General features: G+C 32.7%; 3 protein-coding genes across 5 annotated transcripts in view; 1 reads left to right on the top strand and 2 right to left on the bottom strand.

Annotated features, from left to right (window-relative positions):
* The window catches only part of LOC127736518 (uncharacterized), a 37,942-nt gene extending 31,004 nt beyond the window's left edge, over positions 1-6,938 (bottom strand). Inside the window, exons 1-5 of one of the 2 annotated variants that reach the window (XM_052247085.1) lie at positions 6,676-6,938; positions 5,507-5,664; positions 2,730-3,202; positions 1,937-2,048; positions 536-660 (exon numbers count right to left, since the gene is read on the bottom strand). In XM_052247085.1, the coding sequence (XP_052103045.1) occupies positions 536-660; positions 1,937-2,048; positions 2,730-3,183 (691 nt within the window). In that variant the 5' untranslated portion in view covers positions 3,184-3,202; positions 5,507-5,664; positions 6,676-6,938. Of the gene's footprint in view, positions 1-535; positions 661-1,936; positions 2,049-2,729; positions 3,203-5,506; positions 5,668-6,675 lie in introns of both variants that reach the window. The other variant, XM_052247084.1, reaches the window with a different exon arrangement.
* A 95-nt stretch (positions 6,939-7,033) lies between these two features.
* LOC127736440 (uncharacterized protein CXorf65 homolog) lies at positions 7,034-14,412 on the top strand. 2 transcript variants are annotated; one of them, XM_052246984.1, is made up of 6 exons: positions 7,034-7,130; positions 8,270-8,356; positions 9,499-9,618; positions 10,261-10,335; positions 11,719-11,763; positions 14,093-14,412. In XM_052246984.1, exons 1-6 carry the CDS (start codon positions 7,106-7,108, stop codon positions 14,215-14,217), a joined length of 477 nt encoding a protein of 158 aa, XP_052102944.1. In that variant the 5' UTR covers positions 7,034-7,105; the 3' UTR covers positions 14,218-14,412. The 2 variants fall into 2 exon arrangements, with proteins under 2 accessions (XP_052102944.1, XP_052102945.1); XM_052246985.1 differs by lacking the exon at positions 9,499-9,618 and having other exon boundaries at positions 7,047-7,130.
* A 3,512-nt stretch (positions 14,413-17,924) lies between these two features.
* On the bottom strand, positions 17,925-18,931 carry LOC127736436 (mitochondrial import inner membrane translocase subunit TIM44-like). The gene is made up of 2 exons (XM_052246981.1): positions 18,770-18,931; positions 17,925-18,521 (listed from the first exon to the last, which is right to left on the bottom strand). Exons 1-2 carry the CDS (start codon positions 18,929-18,931, stop codon positions 17,925-17,927), a joined length of 759 nt encoding a protein of 252 aa, XP_052102941.1.
* Positions 18,932-21,029: the final 2,098 nt, after the last annotated feature.

Below are 21,029 nucleotides of genomic sequence, written 5' to 3' on the forward strand. Positions count from 1 at the left end.
CCCCTCTCACATTCCATAAAGTTGTTAATTTCATTTTATTCATCCAGTGAGCTGATAAAGGTTATGACCCTTAAACTCATACAATCATCTTCTGAGTTCATTGACAACCTCATGTTGATTAAACTTTTTTTATACAATTGGTTCGGAAAAGGTTAAATTGCCAAAGAATTAAAGAAAAGTTTAAACAAACAAAAATAAACAAAACAATTGTTAGCTAGCCAATGTGGCTGGCAGCAAGGGAGTATATAAAACAAAACACTTCACAACATCTCTTCTAATCTTGGACCTTTCACAGCATAAGTACTTTTCCTTTTTCGGAACACTAAAGGGTTAAATATGGACTTTGTAAGCATAAACTAATTTCATTGCACAGCATAAATTAATATAATAAAATTCATGCTGTAATCAACTGATTATGAACACAATGAAGTTTTCACCAAAATTTGTCAATGTGCAAAACAATTTATAATGTATACATATTGATAACTGAGATGTTATTCCATCAAGAGAGACTACTTTGCATGTTGGCACTCACTTCTTTTTATGTCAGGAATGATATTCCATAGTTTCTTGATCATTTCTGGAATATCTGTAGAACTGAATGTCTCATGTAGTTCTGTTAGTGTTAAACTCAGTAAATCTAATAAAGTATCCCTCTCTCTGTAAAAATACAACATAATAAAGTATCCCTCTCTCTGTAAAAATACAACATAATAAATTATCCCTTTCTCTGTAAAAATACAATATAATAAAGTATCCCTCTCTCTGTAAAAATACAACATAATAAAGTATCCCTCTCTCTGTAAAAATACAACATAATAAAGTATCCCTTTCTCTGTAATAATACAACATAATAAAGTATCCCTCTCTCTGTAAAAATACAATATAATAAAGTATCCCTCTCTCTGTAAAAATACAACATAATAAAGTATCCCTCTCTCTGTAAAAATACAACGTAATAAAGTATTCTTCTCTCTGTAAAAATACAACATAATAAAGTATCCCTCTCTCTGTAAAAATACAACATAATAAAGTATCCCTATCTGTAAAAAAACAACATAATAAAGTATTCCTCTCTCTGTAAAAATACAACATAAAAATTCCATAATGACTCAAAATATGTCATTTTAAAAACAGAATTTTAATTTGCCACAAAAAACATCTGCGTAAGATACATTTGTTTTATTTATGTTACTACTTCTAGGAGATTATATCAGTAAAAATTCTATGTATTTTTTGTATCCCCTACCCTATATATTCTGCCTCCCTAATTATTGAAGATGTATAGTAGAACACTTTGTACCTCTTGATGATTTCAAATTTCAAAAAACAGGCCAACCCTGAAAACCAGCCGTTTTCCATTGTCTATTGGACGGCCAGTTTTGAGAAGTTTCACTGTTCTTGTATTGTTCTGGTTCTCTTAAAATGAGAATAAAATTACTCTTACTCTTGTACATCAAATATGGCATATTTTCCAGATATTTTCTATCTACCCTAAACTTTTTAAGTCACAATGTGTCCTCAGTATATTCTTTAGAACAAAATTTCAAAATAAATAGGTTTTTAACATTTTGATCCCTTTTGCAAAAACAAGAAATTATTTGAATCTAGAATAATTTTGAATTCTGCATGTATGATGAAAACTAACCGTACCAAAGACGGTTAGCCATGCATGCATGACTAACAGTTAATTTTACTTTCACTGATATTTCAGTATGAACTAACTAACCCCCCCCCCCCCCCCCCCCCCCCCCCCCCTCCTAAATTGGGTTAGTTTTCATCACATATTTCATATCAATTTTCCAGAATTCAAAATTATTCCAGATTTAAATAATTCCTTGTTAAAATAACATTGCTTAATTTGCTGATAACCCATCATAAATAGTAGCTATTGTTGCCATAATTTAACTGTATTCTACACCGTGTGTTGACTTACCTCAAATCAATTCTGATTATCTTCCATCTTTGGTTTGACTTATAAAGACGGTAGCAGACCTCATTAGCTAAACTTGTTTTACCCATTCCTCCTAAGCCACAAATACAAACTCCTGTTGCAAAGATTACAAAACAAAATATTAAAAATTAAATTACGAATTTTCTACCATATCAAGGTTTTACCCATCCTATCTTGTTTTTTCATTGAATGAAATTTCATAAATTATACATTTAAAAGTTGGGCAGAATGAACTAAATTTTGTAAAAGTATATTAAGCCCTTTCACTAAGCTTTCACATTTAAATTGATTAGTATTATATTGTTTAAACAGGCAAAAATGGTTAGAAATAGTATAAATATACAAGAAACTTGAAGAATGGAAAACAATCTATGGAGTATGGGCTAATTGTAGTTTGTCTTTGAAAAGGAATGATAATATCAAAAGAACTCTTTCAATTCGGAATATATTTACATAATTTATGGAGAGAGGGGAAGGGATGACTTCTCTGATCTCAAATAAAATTAGCATACTGTAAATTCAGAAATTATTGCATGCATTTATTATTGCGATTTTGTCATTTTAGACTAAAATGCAATTTTAATTTTTGCAATATTGAGAAAAATCCTGTTTAATTCATATAAAAAATTTCAGAATGGGAGTTTGAATTATTGCGATTATAACCCTGTCGCATTTTTCACAATAATAAAAACATCACAATCATTTCTGAATTTACAGTAATTAAGGTATTAAAAAATTCGGACCATAAGTTGAGTCAAAGGTAATTTAATGTTACCTCTTACAGAATCATAGTGAGCAAAGTCACCAGATATTACTCCCTCAATCTTTTTAATGTCATCAATTCTCCCGACAAAGTTTTTATCAATATCGACTCCTTTCGTTCTCAGTGCTTCTCTATGTTTAAGAAGTCTTTCTTTGTACTGACTCAACTGATCTGAGACTCGATTGGTTCCCATGACTGTATGGTAGTTCAAAGTATCGGTCACATTTATTAGATAATCCACCAAATCTAATTTGTCATAAACTTTGTTGTTTTCTATGCTTCTAAAATACTCCATAGCTGTGGTAATGTTGGCAATATTATTGGGCCCAAGATCAGACCTTGAAATTTGTAGAAGGTCTTGGAATGTTGTGGGATCTCCATCAAGGTGTTCTGCAAGGTCATTTAGAATGGCATCTAAGGGGTCAATTAGGGTTGGATCATCAAACCCCACAGCTGGATGTTCCATGGTCAATGTCCTTTAAAACCTACAAATAAAATTTAAATAGACCACTTAAAATAATATGCGAATTTGGTTATAAAGAAGAAAAAAGTAGGTTAGGAAGTCATGGTAGGTACATGTAGGGATCTCTTTTTATTTTGAAATTTTTTTCTAAAGAATATACTGAGGACACATTGTGACTTAAAAAGTTTAGGGTAGATAGAAAATCAAAACCACATGTTTTTTTTGTTTTTTTTTAAATTTGGCCTTACACACTATAAGCATCATCAATCTGGTACATGTGAAGGTGTAATAAAAACAGTGCTTTAGAACTGGACCTAATCATGATAATTGAAAGAATAGCTTATATAACATTTTTACTGACAAGAAACCTTAGGCTTAACACAATGGTGTGTTAAGGATGTACACCTCTAAGGAGCCAAAAATTTCTAGAATTAAATTTTTTTTCTTAAGCTGATTTTTGCTTTTATATGACTGTAAAAAAATAATTGGTGAAGAAAAAATTATGTGGTGGTGCACTTTCCTTTTTGCTACGGCCCTTTGAAAGTACCCAATTTTGATGATTTTCCCATTTTTCATCAATTTTTACCTGTTTTTGGGCTATTATCGTGAAAAAAAATCACAGTTCCACAATTAAACTTTTTTCATACTTGCAATAAAGATGACGTGGACCAATCTGAATAAATTTAACCTAAAAAAACTATAGGTAGGTGTTAATATAAGAAAATTTTATCATATTTTGATGCTTTTTTTGTGTCAAATTTACCATACTGTCAATTTTGTAAATTTGTGATTTTTCTCTGTTTTAAGAACAAAATGCATATTATTTCAACTTCTTTGTTATAAATGATTAAAAAAAAAATACATATCTAAGAAATTTGAAAAGAAAAAAGTGGTAAGGGATGTACATGTTTCTGGTAAAATCATTTCTTGTACCCTCACCCATTTTCTCAAAATTTTGGCTAAAATGACTGACTTGATTGGTAATAAAATTTGAAATATTGAATACTCCAATACTACTCATTGTAAATAAACAATTTTTCACAGAGTTTAGTTTAATTATAACATTTGTTAAATTCATTGATATTTTCCACTTGTATCACATGTTTTGGAAATAATTCCAGAACGAGATTTCAACGAGACTGAAACGTCAGAAGAATACATCCTTAATTAGAATACAATTTCATTCTGAAAAAAAAAAAAAGGGAAGATAGGAATTCTTTTAATTTTGCTCATCTTACATTATTTTTACTTTCAAGTATGGGGAGACCTGAAATTTCATCATACAAATAGTAACCATGTAAACTGCCACATGATAATTTAAAAAAATTTCATTTTGTAATATTGAATTCATTAGTAATTATAATCAATTGTATACATCTGGTTTATATTTTTTGTGTCACAATTGAAAGATGCACGATCTATTTCTTTGGCATTTGCAGTTTTAAGTTGTGAAAATCATTTCAATTTAAACTATTGCCCCCCCCCCCCCCTCCCCCCATTTTTATTCAATATTTTATAAAAAGGGGTTAGAAACTTCTTGTTCATGTCGTTGATACTGCAAATCGTTGATGTCAGTTCCTTTAAAATGTGACTTCTGATTTGAATTTGACAGTGACAAAAAAGATACTGATTTTTTTTAACAAAATGACCAAAATAGCGCAAGAAAGTCTATGCATTAAGCATATATGTAGCTCCATAAGGGGGGCCAGGCCCTAGGCCCCTCCCTCTAAATCCACCTCTGCTATAAGCTGACAACATTTATTGACTGCTAATTCTTTTAACGTAGTTGAATTAAATGTAACTGATACTGATCAGTACTAATATAATCTACAGAGCCCAAATTTTTGAAAAACAATTTCGTGGTACTGTTTTTCTTAGCTTTAACAGTTCATTTCCATAGAATTTTCTTATTTTAGCTTTTAGTTCTATAAAACTCCTTTTCTAATCATACAATTTGCATTTGTACATGTATATATTAGTTCTCTGCAATTATAACCATCAAATTCAAAAGTAAACTAATTTTTAAGGCCAAAAAAAAATGTGTTTCTTTTATAGCAAAGTTCACAAAATATTGTTCCAATTTTCATGAAAAAGATTCTCATATAAGATGTGTTGCATGTATTGGATACTAAATTCTAACAAATGCTCCATAGTTTCATCAGACTCCTTACAAAATGTACAAAGCTTTGAATCTTTAAACTTAACTTTATACAAGAAAGTATTTTTAGTTTCAATTATTCTAAGCAACAATATCATGAATATGTATTGTTAAGTTCTTAAATATGTGTCTTTTCATAATTCTTTTAAAATAATATAATATTCTTACCAATCAGCAATTCCTGTGCCTAGTAATTCCTTACATTGCAAGAACTTTTCTGTTGGCAGTTGCACATTTCTTTGTATACAAATTTGGTCTTTTTGCTGTACGATAATCAGTGGTCATCCTTGACTTAGAGCAGCCAGGCTTGATATTAAGACTTTTTTCTACTGACAATGAAAGATAATATTGGTTATTCTATAATGAAATTAATATAATAAAGGCATGCCTATAATAAACAATATATCAATATATATTCACTCTTCCTTACAACAGAATGGAGGAATGAACTTATTAAAATCACTACAAACAAGATTTTGTCCTGATAAAAGTTCCTCCATGGTTAAATTTTCATCCATGGAGATCCCTGAGAAATGCACTTAGACGATAACAGGCTATATATCTGACCTGCAGACAAGTCCTTATGTCAATGTATGTATTGAAATGTTTATTTGGGTAGAGGTATGTTTCAATGTATTGAAAAGAAACAAACTTATATCATTTTGTTGTTGTCAATTCAACATGTTTGGAAACGACAATCTCTAGTTGTTTTTCACCAATGAATTACAATGGTTGACCTGAGGTCAATTGGCATAAAAGATGTCATAGTACAATTGGTTCTTACTGTGACTTAATAACATAAACATTGTGACATAAGGAAATTGCACAAATTTAAAAGACTTCTTTTGTTTATTTCTGCAATAGTAAAGGGGAGGAAGGACCTTTTACGGGACATCAGGATTATGTCTGTTTTTTCGCAGGAATAAGGGATTGGGACTTATTTTTAAGGGAATTCAGAATTGACCATTATCGGGACTTGGGATTCAATGATTAATTTTTCAAGATGGGGGAAAGAATGTCTTATTTTTGGGGGAATTAGGGATGCATGACATCCCTCCTATCACCCCTCTCAGAGTTCTTAAAAAAAGTGGCGGTCCGACGGTCTTGACCACCAAAATTTTGGTATATTGCAATAGAACTAATAGTGAGAAGCAGCAGATTGTTTTCAAGGACAACCAGGGAAAAATAGATTTGGAGAACTCTGCACTCTTATAGTCTTAATCATGTTAATAATATAATGATATTTTATCTTATCTAAAAAACACTAGGGGATATCCTGATATCATCTTAGAGTGCCTGCTGCTTCGTCTGCATAAGAATATAAATTTCAAACTTACATTTGACTGGTAGTCAGGTTCCGTTTAGCTGTGTGGTCTTCACCCGGTGCCAGGATATTGCAATGTGCCAATGACTGCTAAATCAAGACACGCATTTGTTTCTGTGTGCCACGCATACCTTTTTTGTAGGCATTGACATTTTAAATATGCATGTGATGGTTGCCACAATACTTGTATCAGCGATTTCACTTGTCAAAGGGGTATTATTATCGTGTCACCATGGCATGTGTTTTGTTGCCTGTATTCTACTTTCACTTTCGATGTTTGAATAGACACCGGAAGTCAAGAATCTAACTAACAAAACTTTTCACGTAGTGGAATTACAAAGTCTCCGTAAATTATGTGTTTTTACATGCGGGAAATGCATCGTGAACTGATACGATGTCGTTTACGTCATGATGACGTAATTTATTAGAAAAAGGCACCAACAATGTATATCACAGTTGAGTATGGTGGTGAGTCATTTTTTTACAACGGCACTTCAAGCAATGATTTTTTTATCAATATCAGTGCAGTGCATAACTAAGTGATCATAAGTCGTCACCTACAGATTTTTTTATATAATCTTTCATATCAAACACATATACAAGTCTAAATTTTAATTGTTAATGTATTTGGCTCAGTCAAGTTTCATTTGTTTTGTGTTCTCAGGCCTGGCATTAACCTAGGCCTTAGTGTTAACACACAGACAATCCAGTTACTTCTTTATTTAAGTATATTGAAATATATAGAAAATTTACTGGCAAAAAATACAACTTGTGTGTTAATCATGTACAGAAAATAAAAACACTTCATGACCAGCAAAATCGCCTTCAAAAATGAGCAAAACCGCGAAATGACAAATGTAAAACATTTCAAACGAGAAAACAGCTTTAATGCTTTTCTCAAACTGTCAGTTTAACACTAAGTTCGTTATGGTGTACTGATTGATAGTTGAATCAGAAAACAGGGTTTATTTATCAGTTGTACCGGTATAATTGGCTTTCAACTAGCTTTCAGTAGCCTAGAGTTCTTTTTGATTGGCAGTTTGTGTCTATTGCTTTTATGTTAGCTTTTTTTTAAAATTCTTTTACCAATCTATTGAGTTAAGCCTTTTCAAACCTGTTTGTATATCGTTCTTAATTATATTGAGATCTTGTTCACAAACTCGTGTAAACCCGACACATTTTTGTCCCAACTGGGGAGCCTGTAATTTTTTGTTATGAATCAGGCTTTTATTTTTCTCGTTTGAATATTGTTTCACATTTTATCATGACAGTGATGTAGGCGCTTGTTACAGTTGGCTTTACGGTTTGGGTTACAACAAAATCCACGACATCTGGATTCTGACAGATAGTTATATTATTTGCAATCATGCAACATAGATCTCCTTATCTTCAAATGTATCTGACCTGTAGACAAGTCCCTATAAATCAAAGTTAAACATATATAAACTGAGAAATAAAAGGAACAGTTTATTGTCTTATGTTTAGACTGAGCCTTATATTGTGTTACAGTGGTTCCAGGTACAAAAACCCAAAATCAGATTCTCCGGATTCATTTGAACATTGGATTTACAAATACTTGTGGTGTCATTTTTAATCTCTTTTTGTAGACAACCAAAATCTTCTAGTTAATCCTGATTGTCCAACGAAGATCTTTACAGAATATATCCATAAGAAGTGTAATTTTCCAAAAGACAGTAAGTACAATTTACTATCTCAAGAAAATGCCTAAATGGCTACGACCAATAGGATACACTTTCAATAACATTTGTTGAAAAGCAGTACTTCTGTTATATTTACTGGCTTACATTTTTTAGATGAATTGGCGATTTGCAAATTGTATAGACAACCCTGTCTATTTGTTAAGGACTCATAATAGGTTGACCTGTAGATATGTCTTTTGGTTGTTTGTGGAGTTGGTATGCCTTTTGTTTATTTTTATTTGTGTGTCTTTAATTGTAGCAGTCGATTCTGAAATTGCATTTAGACTACGTTGTTATTTTAAGAATACCATTTATTGCGTAATATGTATCTTAACTGCTGAGTATTAAACTGTCTCGATTTGATGTGAACCTGAATATCACAAAAATGTTGTTAACTTGGTCTTGTTTATTTCATTCCCTTTCTCTGTTCTAAATATAACTGTAATGCTAATTTAGGAGAAGGTATCATGTTGTCACGCATAAATAAACAAAAAACTTATTTTTTGGGTTATCTATACATGATGGTATTGCCAGTTTATTTTTAGTTGTTTAGTATCAAAATAATCTTATTAATTGAAATGCACAAAACAAATTCTCCAACAAGCATTTGATAATACAGATTAAATTGTCACTTATTTTCAAAGGTAATTTGCCGCCTCGTTAATCTCGTGGTAGCATGTTCGCTTCGAGTGCCGTATTTCCTTGGTTCGAACACCAACCGGGTCAAACTAAAGATTTTTAAATTGGTGATTTTGCTGCTCCTCCGCTAACACGACTAAGCAAGTGGCATTAAAAAGTAAGAGCGAAGACTTTTCTGTTCTTTAACACAATAAGGGTATGGTGACATTTCTTCGTACGCACTGTGAACTGGCACGTTACACATCCGGTTCAATGTGTCGATCTAGATCTATTAAAAAGCAGGGTTAATATTCATTTACCACTCATCGTGACGCCATCGTCATCCTCGTCGTCGTCGACGTCATCATCATCGTCATCATTCATCGTCGTCATCGTCGTCGTCGTCGTCGTCGTCGTCGTCGTCGTCGTCGTCGTCATCATCATCATCATCATCATCATCATCATCATCATCATCATCATCATCATCATCATCATCATCATGTGTCGTTTCTTTTCAGCACTGATAGATTTGACAGACGAACATGCCACACAGTTTGATTTGTTCGCCAAAGATCCCTTCGAGAGTGCCTTTCTGTTGTTTCAGATGAGGCACACGTATCTGGTTTGCACTGTTGAATGTAAGTAAAGATTGATAGTCGATCGGAAGTGGTAAATATTGAAAAATTGTATGATCATCTTGTCACAAATTCTATTTCCATTGAACTTTCTAGATTTCTTCTATTTATACCAGAGTTAAATGTATTGATATTTATTAGTTAATACATATATATGATATATAATTTAAATCCTGAATTTGAACTTCTGACTGGTGACTTTACAAAGCAATATTTAGAGTTGCAAAAATGAGGTTTATGTCCATCAAAAGGTAATTTATCATGATTGTGTTTTTGTTTTGTGTTCATTTTTGTAATTCTCGTCTGTTATGTATGCTCATACTTACCTGTGTTATATTTAGTGTTTTTGCGTGACCCATTTTGGTGTAATTTGCAAATCATACAGTTATTATCACTAAAACTATAAGGTTTTACATTCTACAAAAGCTTAAACCATTTGGTTTCATTGTTCCGAATATATTTTACGATATATATATTCTTTTAATTTTTTTCAACTTAAAGCTTTATATTAGAGCCTACTTGACAAAGCTTTATCCACAAAAGGGCTCTTCCAATGCAATACCTAATGTGTGCATATTTTTTTTTTATAATAATTGACAACCACCTATAATTTTTTTATTTTTTTTTTACATTTTTTTGAAACAGTACATGAAGACAAGTCCTTAAAGAAAATAACACCAATCTTGAAGGACTGGGAGAAGAAGTATCCAAATTTAGAACGTATGTATGAGTATACGGAGATATAGGAATAAGCCTTAATGAGACAGCAACTTTCATGCCGTTGTTTTTTTCTCTTTTGAATTGTTTTACATTTTGCCATGTATGGGATTTTTATAGCATGCAATACGATATAGGTTTTGCTCATTGTTGAAGCCATAACGGTGACACATAGTTGCTAACATCTACATCATTTAGTCTCTGGTGGATAATTGTCTCTAAGAGAATCATACTACATCTCCTTATTTTATATCAGAGTTAAATAAAAAAAAGAGCGATTTAAAGATCAATATACGATCTTATGTTTGACAAGAACGATCAAGAACCTCATCAATATACCAAAGTTCTATTAATGGCGTCTTTGAATTTAGACTTATGCTGAATAAATTCAATAGGCACATTTAAAAATCTGCAAAAAATTGGGAAACCCCTAAACAAGGGTTCTGACTTGGGATAAACACACGGATGAGTGTGGGTTCAAATATATTTTAGCAGTTCTGATCACAACTGTCTCATCCATTGAAGAATAAAAAGGTACAGGGAAAAAACCGCACCAAAGACTAAACAGTAATAGAAAAACGGACGAGAAAAGACACAGTAACAATACATAGAACTATACGGATTATATCGGATTTCTTCCTGAATAATCAAGATAATTAAATAGTTAATTGTAATCGATCGTCTTCAATGTTTGACTTATTAAAGCAACTTGTTATTATAACTTAAAAGCTCTAATTTTTGGTAAGAAAATCCTCATTACAACACAAGCATATTCATACAGAATAAAACTGAGAATGAAAACGGGGAATGTGTCAAAGAGACAACAACCCGACGAAAGAGCAGAAAACAGCTCAGAAGCTAGTTTGTACGTTTGTTTTGATAGCTTATGAAATTTTATTTGATATATTCCAAAGAATGCACCGTAGATATTTAACAAAGGGAGATAACATTAACATATGATAAACACACAATTAACATGTAAATTAATCAGAAAATAATAACAAAAGATTCCACCTATATATATATGTGACTAGACAGTAATGATTTACCATTGCCTGTCTGCTCTCTCAACCCCTACAGTTTTTAGCAAAAATGTTATCATTTTGAAGAATGTTACAGACTATACATACTGGAACTGTTCAAAATTTTTAGGATTTTGATTTTTGGGAATTTTTCACAAAACGCCGGGTATTTGAGCTTAAGTCAGTTTTGTTCAAAATGCGGTGAAATGTTTGTCTGCACAACTCTTCCAACATATGTTTGTCTTAGCTAAGATAATTTAATTTTGCGGAATGTTAATTCACACGTACACTGAAAGTATGGACTTTACTCTAATTGTGTATATAGGACCGCTGTTGCATTCAATGTTTCTTCCCTTTATTTTAGGAAAACTGAGACACAGAGACAAAAAGGCAAAGCAAGGAGAGCAGGGTAATTATCAATATAAACAATGTTCTTCTTTAACTAAAAGACATGTCATTTTTGCTGTTAACAATAGATGTTACCAACAAAGAATACCATTATAATTACTGTGACACTATCGTTGTGATCACAACCTAGTCACAGATAATTTTATTGTTTTCAAAGTATTTTTATTTCAGGTTTGCAGTACTTCTATCATTGATAGATGTCTCATTGGAAATCATACCACATCGCCTTATTTTTTAATACTAAATCAAAATGTCTATCGCAATTAATATGAAGACTTTAAATTACTGATTTGATATCCAAATTTTCGTTTATAAGTTACGGTAATTCGTTGGATATGCCACTCGTGGAGTAGGAACTGTTTACCGTACGCAAAACCTGTAAATCCCATGTGTATGGAGATAATTAAAAGGATTAAAAATATTTTGTTTCGAGTTTTCTTTTTTTGGTTTTATCAGCTCTTCAATTTTTTGAATACGTTTTGGATTTTCAAATATCTTGCCATTTCTTGGCCTTGAGTTTCCCCGAAGAGATATTTATTGTCGAAATACGTATCTGGTGCAGTAAAACTGGTACCGTTAATGTTACTACATATCCTTAGTTTGATACTAATGTGTTAAATCGCTTCCATCCCACACAGCAATTTTTTTTGGAATAACCTTCATCTGGTACCCCCGAATGAAAACTATAGAATGACCTACGTAAAGTTTATGATGAGTATCAAAACTAAAACAAACATAAATAGAACAAACAATATCATTTATGGTCAACTTAAACAGCCAATACCGTTTAAGGTCAACTTAAACAGCTAATACCGTTTAAGGTCAACTTAAACAACTAATACCGTTTAAGGTCAACTTAAACAGCCAATACCGTTTAAGGTCAACTTAAACAGCCAATACCGTTTAAGGTCAACTTAAACAGCTAATACCGTTTAAGGTCAACTTAAACAGCCAATACCGTTTAAGGTCAATTTAAACAGCCAATACCGTTCAAGGTCAATTTAAACAGCCAATACCGTTTAAAGACAACTTATTAAAACAGCCAATACCGTTTAAGGTCAACCCAAGTTAAACAGCCAATACCATTTAAGGTCAACTTAAACAGCCAATACCGTTTAAGGTCAACTTAAACAGCCAATACTGTTTACGGTCAACTTATACAGCCAATATCGTCTAGGGTTAACTATGCTTGCCGACGTTTCAACCTTCCATTAAGTACAATAACTTAATTTATAAACCCGGAAAAATTTACAGTTAATAGAGTGTATTATTTAAATCATGTCAATCCCGAAGCTCTGTTTACTGGGTTAACAGTCCATTGAAAGCTATACTGAGATTTGACTTAGTTGTACAATAAAAAAGAATGTTATCGATTTAAGTGAGCACGATACTAGTTTATGCCACCAATAAGATGTACACGGTACTACACACTGTTGTGTATGCTACTGATTAAAAGAGAGGCAAAGGATACCAAAGGGACATTCAAACTCACAATTCGAAAATAAACTGACAACGACATGGCTAAAAAGAAAAAGACAAACAAACAACATTACACAAAACACAACATAGAAACTAAAGACTGAGCAACAGGAACCCCACCAAAAACTTGGGGTGATCTCAGATGCTCCGGAAGTATAACCAGATCCTGCTCCACATGTGGCGCACGATATTTTACATACATGTTTATGCTACCGATTTTAGTGCGAAAAATACCAGTTTTTGCAATAACTTGCATTCCAAAGTCATAGACTGATTTGCATTTGTTTTACAAAAAAAAAACGCACGGTACAATTTGCTCGGTATGCACAATCAATGCAATATCATATAAATTATAATTACTTAATAACTTATGATTGGTTTTAGTCAAACGATTTTTGTTTTGAAACTCAGACCTTGTCGCTCTGGCGATCAATAGTGAAACCATAGTATACAGAATAGAAATATAATACAAATAAATATTATATGTCTTTGATATTATATATTTGGTGCGTCTTGATTTACCTTCACCAGGTACGCTTAAATCAAAAAAATTAAAAGCTTGAGCCAGGGATAAAAAAAATACTTGACGAGATACATCACCCAAAACGAACATAAACAATAAATTAAAAGCCAAAAACTATATAAGGACAACTTTGCCTGAGGTAGTTGGAACCTTAGTTTCTAATTATGTCTTAGTACAGAAGAGAGGTCACTGTTTTTATGAAATGAACAACTGTAATGCACTGTTGATGAAGTCTGTGAGATTTATATGAATATCCACACATGCACAGTTTAAGAACTTGATTTTGCTTCTGTTCATAGAAGTCCTCTGTATGTATTTAATTTTTTAGAACAAGTTAGAGCCGGTAGTGGAGGGAGAAGACAAAGTATGATACGACCTGTTTCCTCAAAGAAGTCATCAGTTAGTAACAAGAAAAGTGTTAACTCTAACAAGAAGAAGAAGGATAAGAAATAGGAAAAGTAATAATTCTGACAAGAAGAAGGAAAACGAATATCATTTATCATTAATATTTATTGTATTGTGTAGTTCATATGAAATTGTTACTGAAAGTTGCTACGTCTTTTAAGTTTTACTTGTAATTAGATTGTTTGGAAAGTAAAGGTATATAAAATAAAAAAATATATATGACACTGAAGATGTATTGTTGTATGGGCGCATAGGTTTATTTTCTCATAGTTTTTATTCTATTGTCCAAAGATTGAGAATTTCTCAATATTAATGCAAATTATCTTAATATCTCAATTTAAGACGGTGCACTGATTTTTTACATATTTTATCATCCTTTTTTTAAGTTTAATGATTCTGATACATGTGTATAGATAGACAGAAGAATCTTTAAATGAAGGTGTAGCTTGTTATTTATTAAAGATTGAATTAATGTTTTCCTAAAAGAGGCATTGCCTAAAAAATCTATTTTTTTCAACAACACCAAAATATTAAGTAACAATTTTTTTTATCAAAATGAGTGTTCATTCTTCATTGAAGAAAAAAAAATTCCTGTATGCAAGTATACAAAAACTGTCATTCCGGGTCACAGATAACCTTATACTATAAATGAAGAATAAGCAAATGCATTTTATTGCAGAAAACTCTCAGTTTAGAGTTATACATTTTTATTTCATGTTTAAAACAAATCACTGATAATTGTAACTTAAATTAGGCGAAGTTATCAACAAATATCAGATGAATATGATTTTAAAAGTTAAATAAATATATTGCTTGCTGCAAGGAGGTTATATTAGTATCACCTCCTTCCATTGACTCAGTTTGGCTGGATAAAAAGTAAATAAAAATACTCTTAATAGATATGGTAGAGTGAAAAGTTTTCTCACAGATAACTTTGGTGCAACCACAAATATTTTATCATACTCAGACAACAGTGTACAAGAGCTCATTATTGAAAATATACAATCTTATATAGTACACTACACGGTGGAAAAAATACCATTGTGAATGTTTAAATAGTAAACAATTCTTCAGAAAAACAAGATACTGATTTAGTGTATGATTAAATTATTTATTTTTTGCATGTTTCGGAAATACAAAATTGGTCAATGTTGTGATTTTTTATGCTCCTCATCATACGAAGTGAACGATTGGAAACCCCTTTTCATTCTGAAAAATGTTTCAAGCCCCCTTTTATATCCTTTTAGCCCCATTTCAGTTTGAATGAGCAGTCCCTATCTGCGAGGACTCTTAGATAAGTAACTCGTGTCTATTGTCTTTGTGTAGGTTTTTTTCTGATTCGTGCCAGTCTAATGAGAAGCCATTTGCAACTGATTTTAAACATTTGTCTTATGTTGTGCTGTTATACCACTGTTAGGGTAACGGGGCGATCGAGTCTCAGGGGCGGATCCAGCCATTTATAAAAGGGGGGTTCCTAACCAAGGATAAAGAGGAGGGGGGGGGGGTTCCAACTATATGCCCCCATTTAAATGTATTGATCGTTAAACTAGAGGCTCTAAAGAGCCTGTGTCGCTCACCTTGGTCTATGTGCATATTAAACAAAGGACACATATGGATTCATGACAAAATAGTGTTTTGGTGATGGTGATGTGTTTGTAGATCTTACTTTACTGATCATTCTTGCTCCTTACTATTATCTCTATCTATACTGAACTTGGCCCGGTAGTTACAGTGGAAAATATTTTGTAAAAATTTACAAAAATTTACAAAATTTATGAAAATTGTAAAAAATTGACTATAAAGGGCAATAACTCCTTAAGGGGTCAATTGACAATTTTGGTCATGTTGACTTATTTGTAGATCTAACTTTGCTGTACATTATTGCTGTTTACAGTTTATCTCTATCTATAATAATATTCAAGATAATAACCAAAAGCTGCAAAATTTTCTTAAAATTACCAATTCAGGGGCAGCAACCATACAACGTGTTGCCTGATTGGTCTGAAAATTTCAGGGCAGATAGATCTTGACCTAATGAACAATTTTATCCTTGTCAGATTTGCTCTAAATGCTTTGGTTTCAGATATATAAGCCAAAAACTGCATTTTACCCTATATACTATTTTTTTAGCCATGTCGGCCATCTTGGTTCGCGGGCGGGGTCATCGGACACATTTTTTAAACTAGATACCCTTATGATGATTGTGGACAAATTTGGTTAAATTTGTCTTAGTAGTTTCAGAGGAGAAGATTTTTGTAAAAGATTACAAAAATTTACAAAAAATAGTTAAAAATTGACTATAAAGGGCAATAACTCCTTAAGGGGTCAACTGACCATTTTGGTCAAGTTGACTTATTTGTAGATCTTACTTTGCTGAACATTATTGCTGTGCCATCTTGGTTGGTTGGCCGGGTGACCGGACACATTTTTTAAACTAGATACCCCAATAATGATTGTGGCCAAGTTTGGTCAAATTTGGCCCAGTAGTTTCAGAGGAGAATATTTTTGTAAAAGTTAACGACGACGGACGACGGACGACGACGACGACGACGGACGACGGACGACGACGGACGACGGACGCCAAGTGATGAGAAAAGCTCACTTGGCCCTTTGGGCCAGGTGAGCTAAAAAAGGGCGGTTCCATCCCCCCCCCCCCCTGGATCCGCCACTGAGTCTTCAGAAATATTTTTAACTCCGCCACATTCTGTGTGTTCCTCTCACAAGTAAGGAGCCATTCATGAAGTGATTGTCGTTGGTAACTGTATGTTTCACTCTTATTTGTTACTCGCATATTATTTTGTCATAAATCAGGTCGTTGTTTTCTCATTTGAATTGTTTCACATTTTGTTACGGCGAGAAATTTTATAGCTTACTATACGGTATTAGTTTTGCCAGAGACATATATATACACAGAGATTGGCAACTTCGTAAAAGGTTTGCACATCTACATAAGTATGCATAACAATAACATTTTAAACAAACATACATTAAATCAATTATGACAAGCACTGGCATGATAACATAAAACGAAGTACTAGATAAAATGTCAGCACTAGAAACATGAACATGAATACACATATATGGCATACAATAGATTGTCATTAGATAGTTCAGTAGCTGTCTGCTTCCACGACTGGACCGTTGACACGACCACACTGGCGTAAGAGTCTGGTTGTAGATATGCCGCCTTCAATACAGCACTTTTTTTTTGTGGGGTAGGCATTTGTTGCCCCCTTAACAAAAAAATGTATAACAATCTAATAGGGCCTGGGCTTATCTCGCCCTTTATTTAAATAAATTCAGATAAAAATTATTCTGTTCTGCTATCTTTTCGATGTCTTTCACACGTTGTTCTGAGTAGAGAAAGTTTCTCTTATCTCTGACATCTAACCAATGGTCATGGCTTCTCTTGACATCCTTATAGAAGGCTTCATTGTCTTGTTTCTTTATTAGTCCTTGTTCTTTTAAGGTCTCACAATGTGCCATTAGTATTGTTGTTTCTCCTTCCACTTCAAGTAAGTAAGACTTTTGTGGATGGTCTAGTGTGATTTTTTGTATTATTATCTGTAGATAATAATCTGTAGATAATACCGATGTCGCAGGAAAAATGGGACACCAATAATACATCGACTTGGGATGAGGAATAAGTCACCATAAACCCATAAACTCGTCGTGGTAATGCGTGTGGGCCATTTCTGCATTAAATGAGTCGTCCAATTTATATATACTTTATTATATAATCTGCAGCGGTGACTTTAGTCTGCCGCCTCCCCGATTTTAATAATGACCAGTGACTCATCATCAGCATCTACATGTCTGTCTTCTTTTGATGACATGGCAAACTCTGATCTCATTCTTAATTTGGCTGGTGGTTTATAATGTGTTGCCCCTGATAAAGTTGTTTCATCAAATTCATCTTTGACAGCTTTAACACCCTGTGATATAGTTTTATATGAAGCTGTCTTAGATATATTTTGTGTAGATTGTGATAATTTCTCTGCAGCTTTACCGGCAGTTTTGCCTAATTCTTCAGTTATCTCCCCTGCCTTCTTACCAATATCTGATTTCTGTACTTCTTCAAATGTCTCTGACACCTTTTCTCTGACTCCTTTCAAGCTCTCTTTTAGACCAGATGTTTCTTTTTCTATATTTTCAAATTTTTTTCTGGCTTGTTTCAATGCATCAGACTGTTCTAATTTCTCTCTTTCCTCCCTAAATTTCTTCAGGTTTTCTTTCATTTCTTTGTTCTTTTCGAAGTCACGTTTAATATTTTCAAACACATTCTGAAAAAAGTTTTTCCCACCTCCAGAATTATATCTGATCTGTGTGAATCTAATATCAGGTTTTTCATTCTGTGTATATGAAGATGGTAAATGTTGTGCATATAACTGTGCACTTTGGAAGGATACAGTGTGTAATCTTCTTTCTTTATAAATATTATGTTTACACATACAACATCTTACAACCTGGGAAATATTAGAGTTCTTGGAAACTTTGAAAGCATGGCCAAAAGTTGCCATATTTACTTCCGGTACCCATTTTTGTGTTTGCGGCGTTCCTTTCTTTCTCTACCAGTTGTCGATTTACATTCGGCACCTACAAAGGAAGCGGGGCCTTTTGGCGATGATGTGGCTGTTGGTAGTGGAGGAGCTTTATCTTTCTTAGAGATTTCCTCGGCCGGTGCTTCCGTTGACGAGTCTGTCTCTATTGGTTGAGCGGTATTGCCTAGCTCATCAGGTTTTGAGGAGTCATTGTCTAACATTAGAGCTGGAGTTCCAATCTCTGCAGTTGACTCGGACTTTTTGGCCAAAAATGCCCTCAGTCTGCGGTTATTCCTTTCAGAACGGGACTTTGATGACTTCTTTTTAGGTGGTAATGTCGACCTCTCTCTTTCCGCTATCTTCCCGGGTGTCCATTTTACAGTAAGTTTGTAACATCCATTCCGAGCTGATAAAACCCAGTCTGCGGTTTGGTGTTCTGCCAAATGCAAAATGGTAAAGATATCACCAGATAATACGGGCTGTTGTTGGTGTGTTTCACTGCCATCATCAGACATTATGAGAGTTTCCTGACATATTTAACTAGTAGTATGTTGATTACTTTGTGTTCGCCTTCAATACAGCACAACGATACACAGTAGACATAGTAAATGCATGACAAAGGCTACTTTACTTTTTATAATTTTGAAACCAAGCCTTAAATTTCTCAATTTTTATTGTTTTCAAACCATAAACAAAACCTGGGAACAGTATATATATATGTTCCTGACAAAACTTACCAATCAATTTTTCAACAACAACAAAACCTGCTTTGACTAGAATGAATGGACATTCTCTTTGATATTTACTTGAAAGTAACATTTGCCTTTCACTGATTGCTCGTTAGTGTTTAATTATTCTTAATTCAAAGACAAAAGTAACCAATCCGTTTAGTGCTATAAAAACAAATTGCTGTTAATTGAAATCCTTCAATTGTTATGATAAAATATCGGATTATGATACAATTAACAGGTTTCTTTTCAATTGGTATGCAAATAACTAAGCTTACAAGAATAAAGTTATTCTCCAATAATACAAAAATTACATGATAATGAATAATGTATTTACAATTATATTTTAAGAAAGTGAAACATCATTTAATTTCAATAATAATAATCTAATAAATTTTCGTTTTTATGTATTCTGTGTAGATTAGTTTTCATTTAAGTGGGGCGAGTTGGCAGGCCTGAAAATTATATATTCATCTAGATTTTACCTTTTTTTCATTAAGTGGGGCGAGTTGGCAGGAGAAAAAATAACAGGAATTAACCCTTTTCACAAGTGGGGCGATTTTTTAAAAAGTGGGGCGAGTTGGTAAACCAGTTTGGGGCGATTTTTTTAAAAGTGGGGCGAGTTGGTGAAAAAGTGGGGCGATTTTCCAGTGGGGCGATTGTCCTGCTTGGTTTTCAAGTTTATTGTTTTCTGTTTAGTACTAAATTTAAAATTAAGACCCATTTATTACATCGGTGAAACGTTTATTTAGCAATCGCCAATGGCAGTCAGCAGGGTTTAAGAACATTTGTTGTTCGACCTGTTAGTCAAATGCGTTTTGTTAAAATATACTTTCTCACTTTTTTGGTCTTTTGGAAAATGTTGTTTGTGCTGTATTTAGACACAAATTTGTTTTGCATGCACACGTATAAAAATGCGATTTTTATCCAACGCAATCATAGGTTTGAACGTTGTTTTCAATTTAGGCTTGTATATATATATATATATATACTAGTATATAAAAAATGTCTGAATAATAGCCAACGTAAGGTTTTTCAACTGATCTCAAAAACCTTACCATCACTATCATCAGAGACATATATACACATGTGTATATATGTCTCTGCTATCATAGACCACAACGAGGATTTGTCAATTTCATTTCAATCAATTTCCTCTGTTTATTTTTAACTAAATTATTTAAATGTGTAATTCTATTCTGTAAACAGTAGTTTACAATGATTTAATTCATTATTAAAAAAAAACCCTTTCATATCCTTATTATATATGTTTAAAATAAGGATATCATTATCTTTGATCTTGATGGGTATTTGTTCGTGGAGTGCTACAGAAGGTGTAAAAATAAACTTAGTCGGGTAAAATCTTTGTGTTCTCTCACCAGCTCTCACAATAGCGTGACAATGGATAACACACAAGAATATGTGATTTTAACATTTTATCTTGGTGAACAGTGTCAAATAAAAATTTAGATTTTCATTTTTAAATTACCATCTTCTGCAGTAATGAAAGAAAAATGCACATATTTAATATCAAAATCAATGTGTTTTACTAGAATCATAATGCATGTAAATTTCATATATCTGTTAGTCA

The sequence above is a fragment of the Mytilus californianus genome, unplaced genomic scaffold (assembly GCF_021869535.1).
Source record: "Mytilus californianus isolate M0D057914Y unplaced genomic scaffold, xbMytCali1.0.p SCAF_31, whole genome shotgun sequence".
NCBI classification, from domain to species: domain Eukaryota; kingdom Metazoa; phylum Mollusca; class Bivalvia; order Mytilida; family Mytilidae; genus Mytilus; species Mytilus californianus.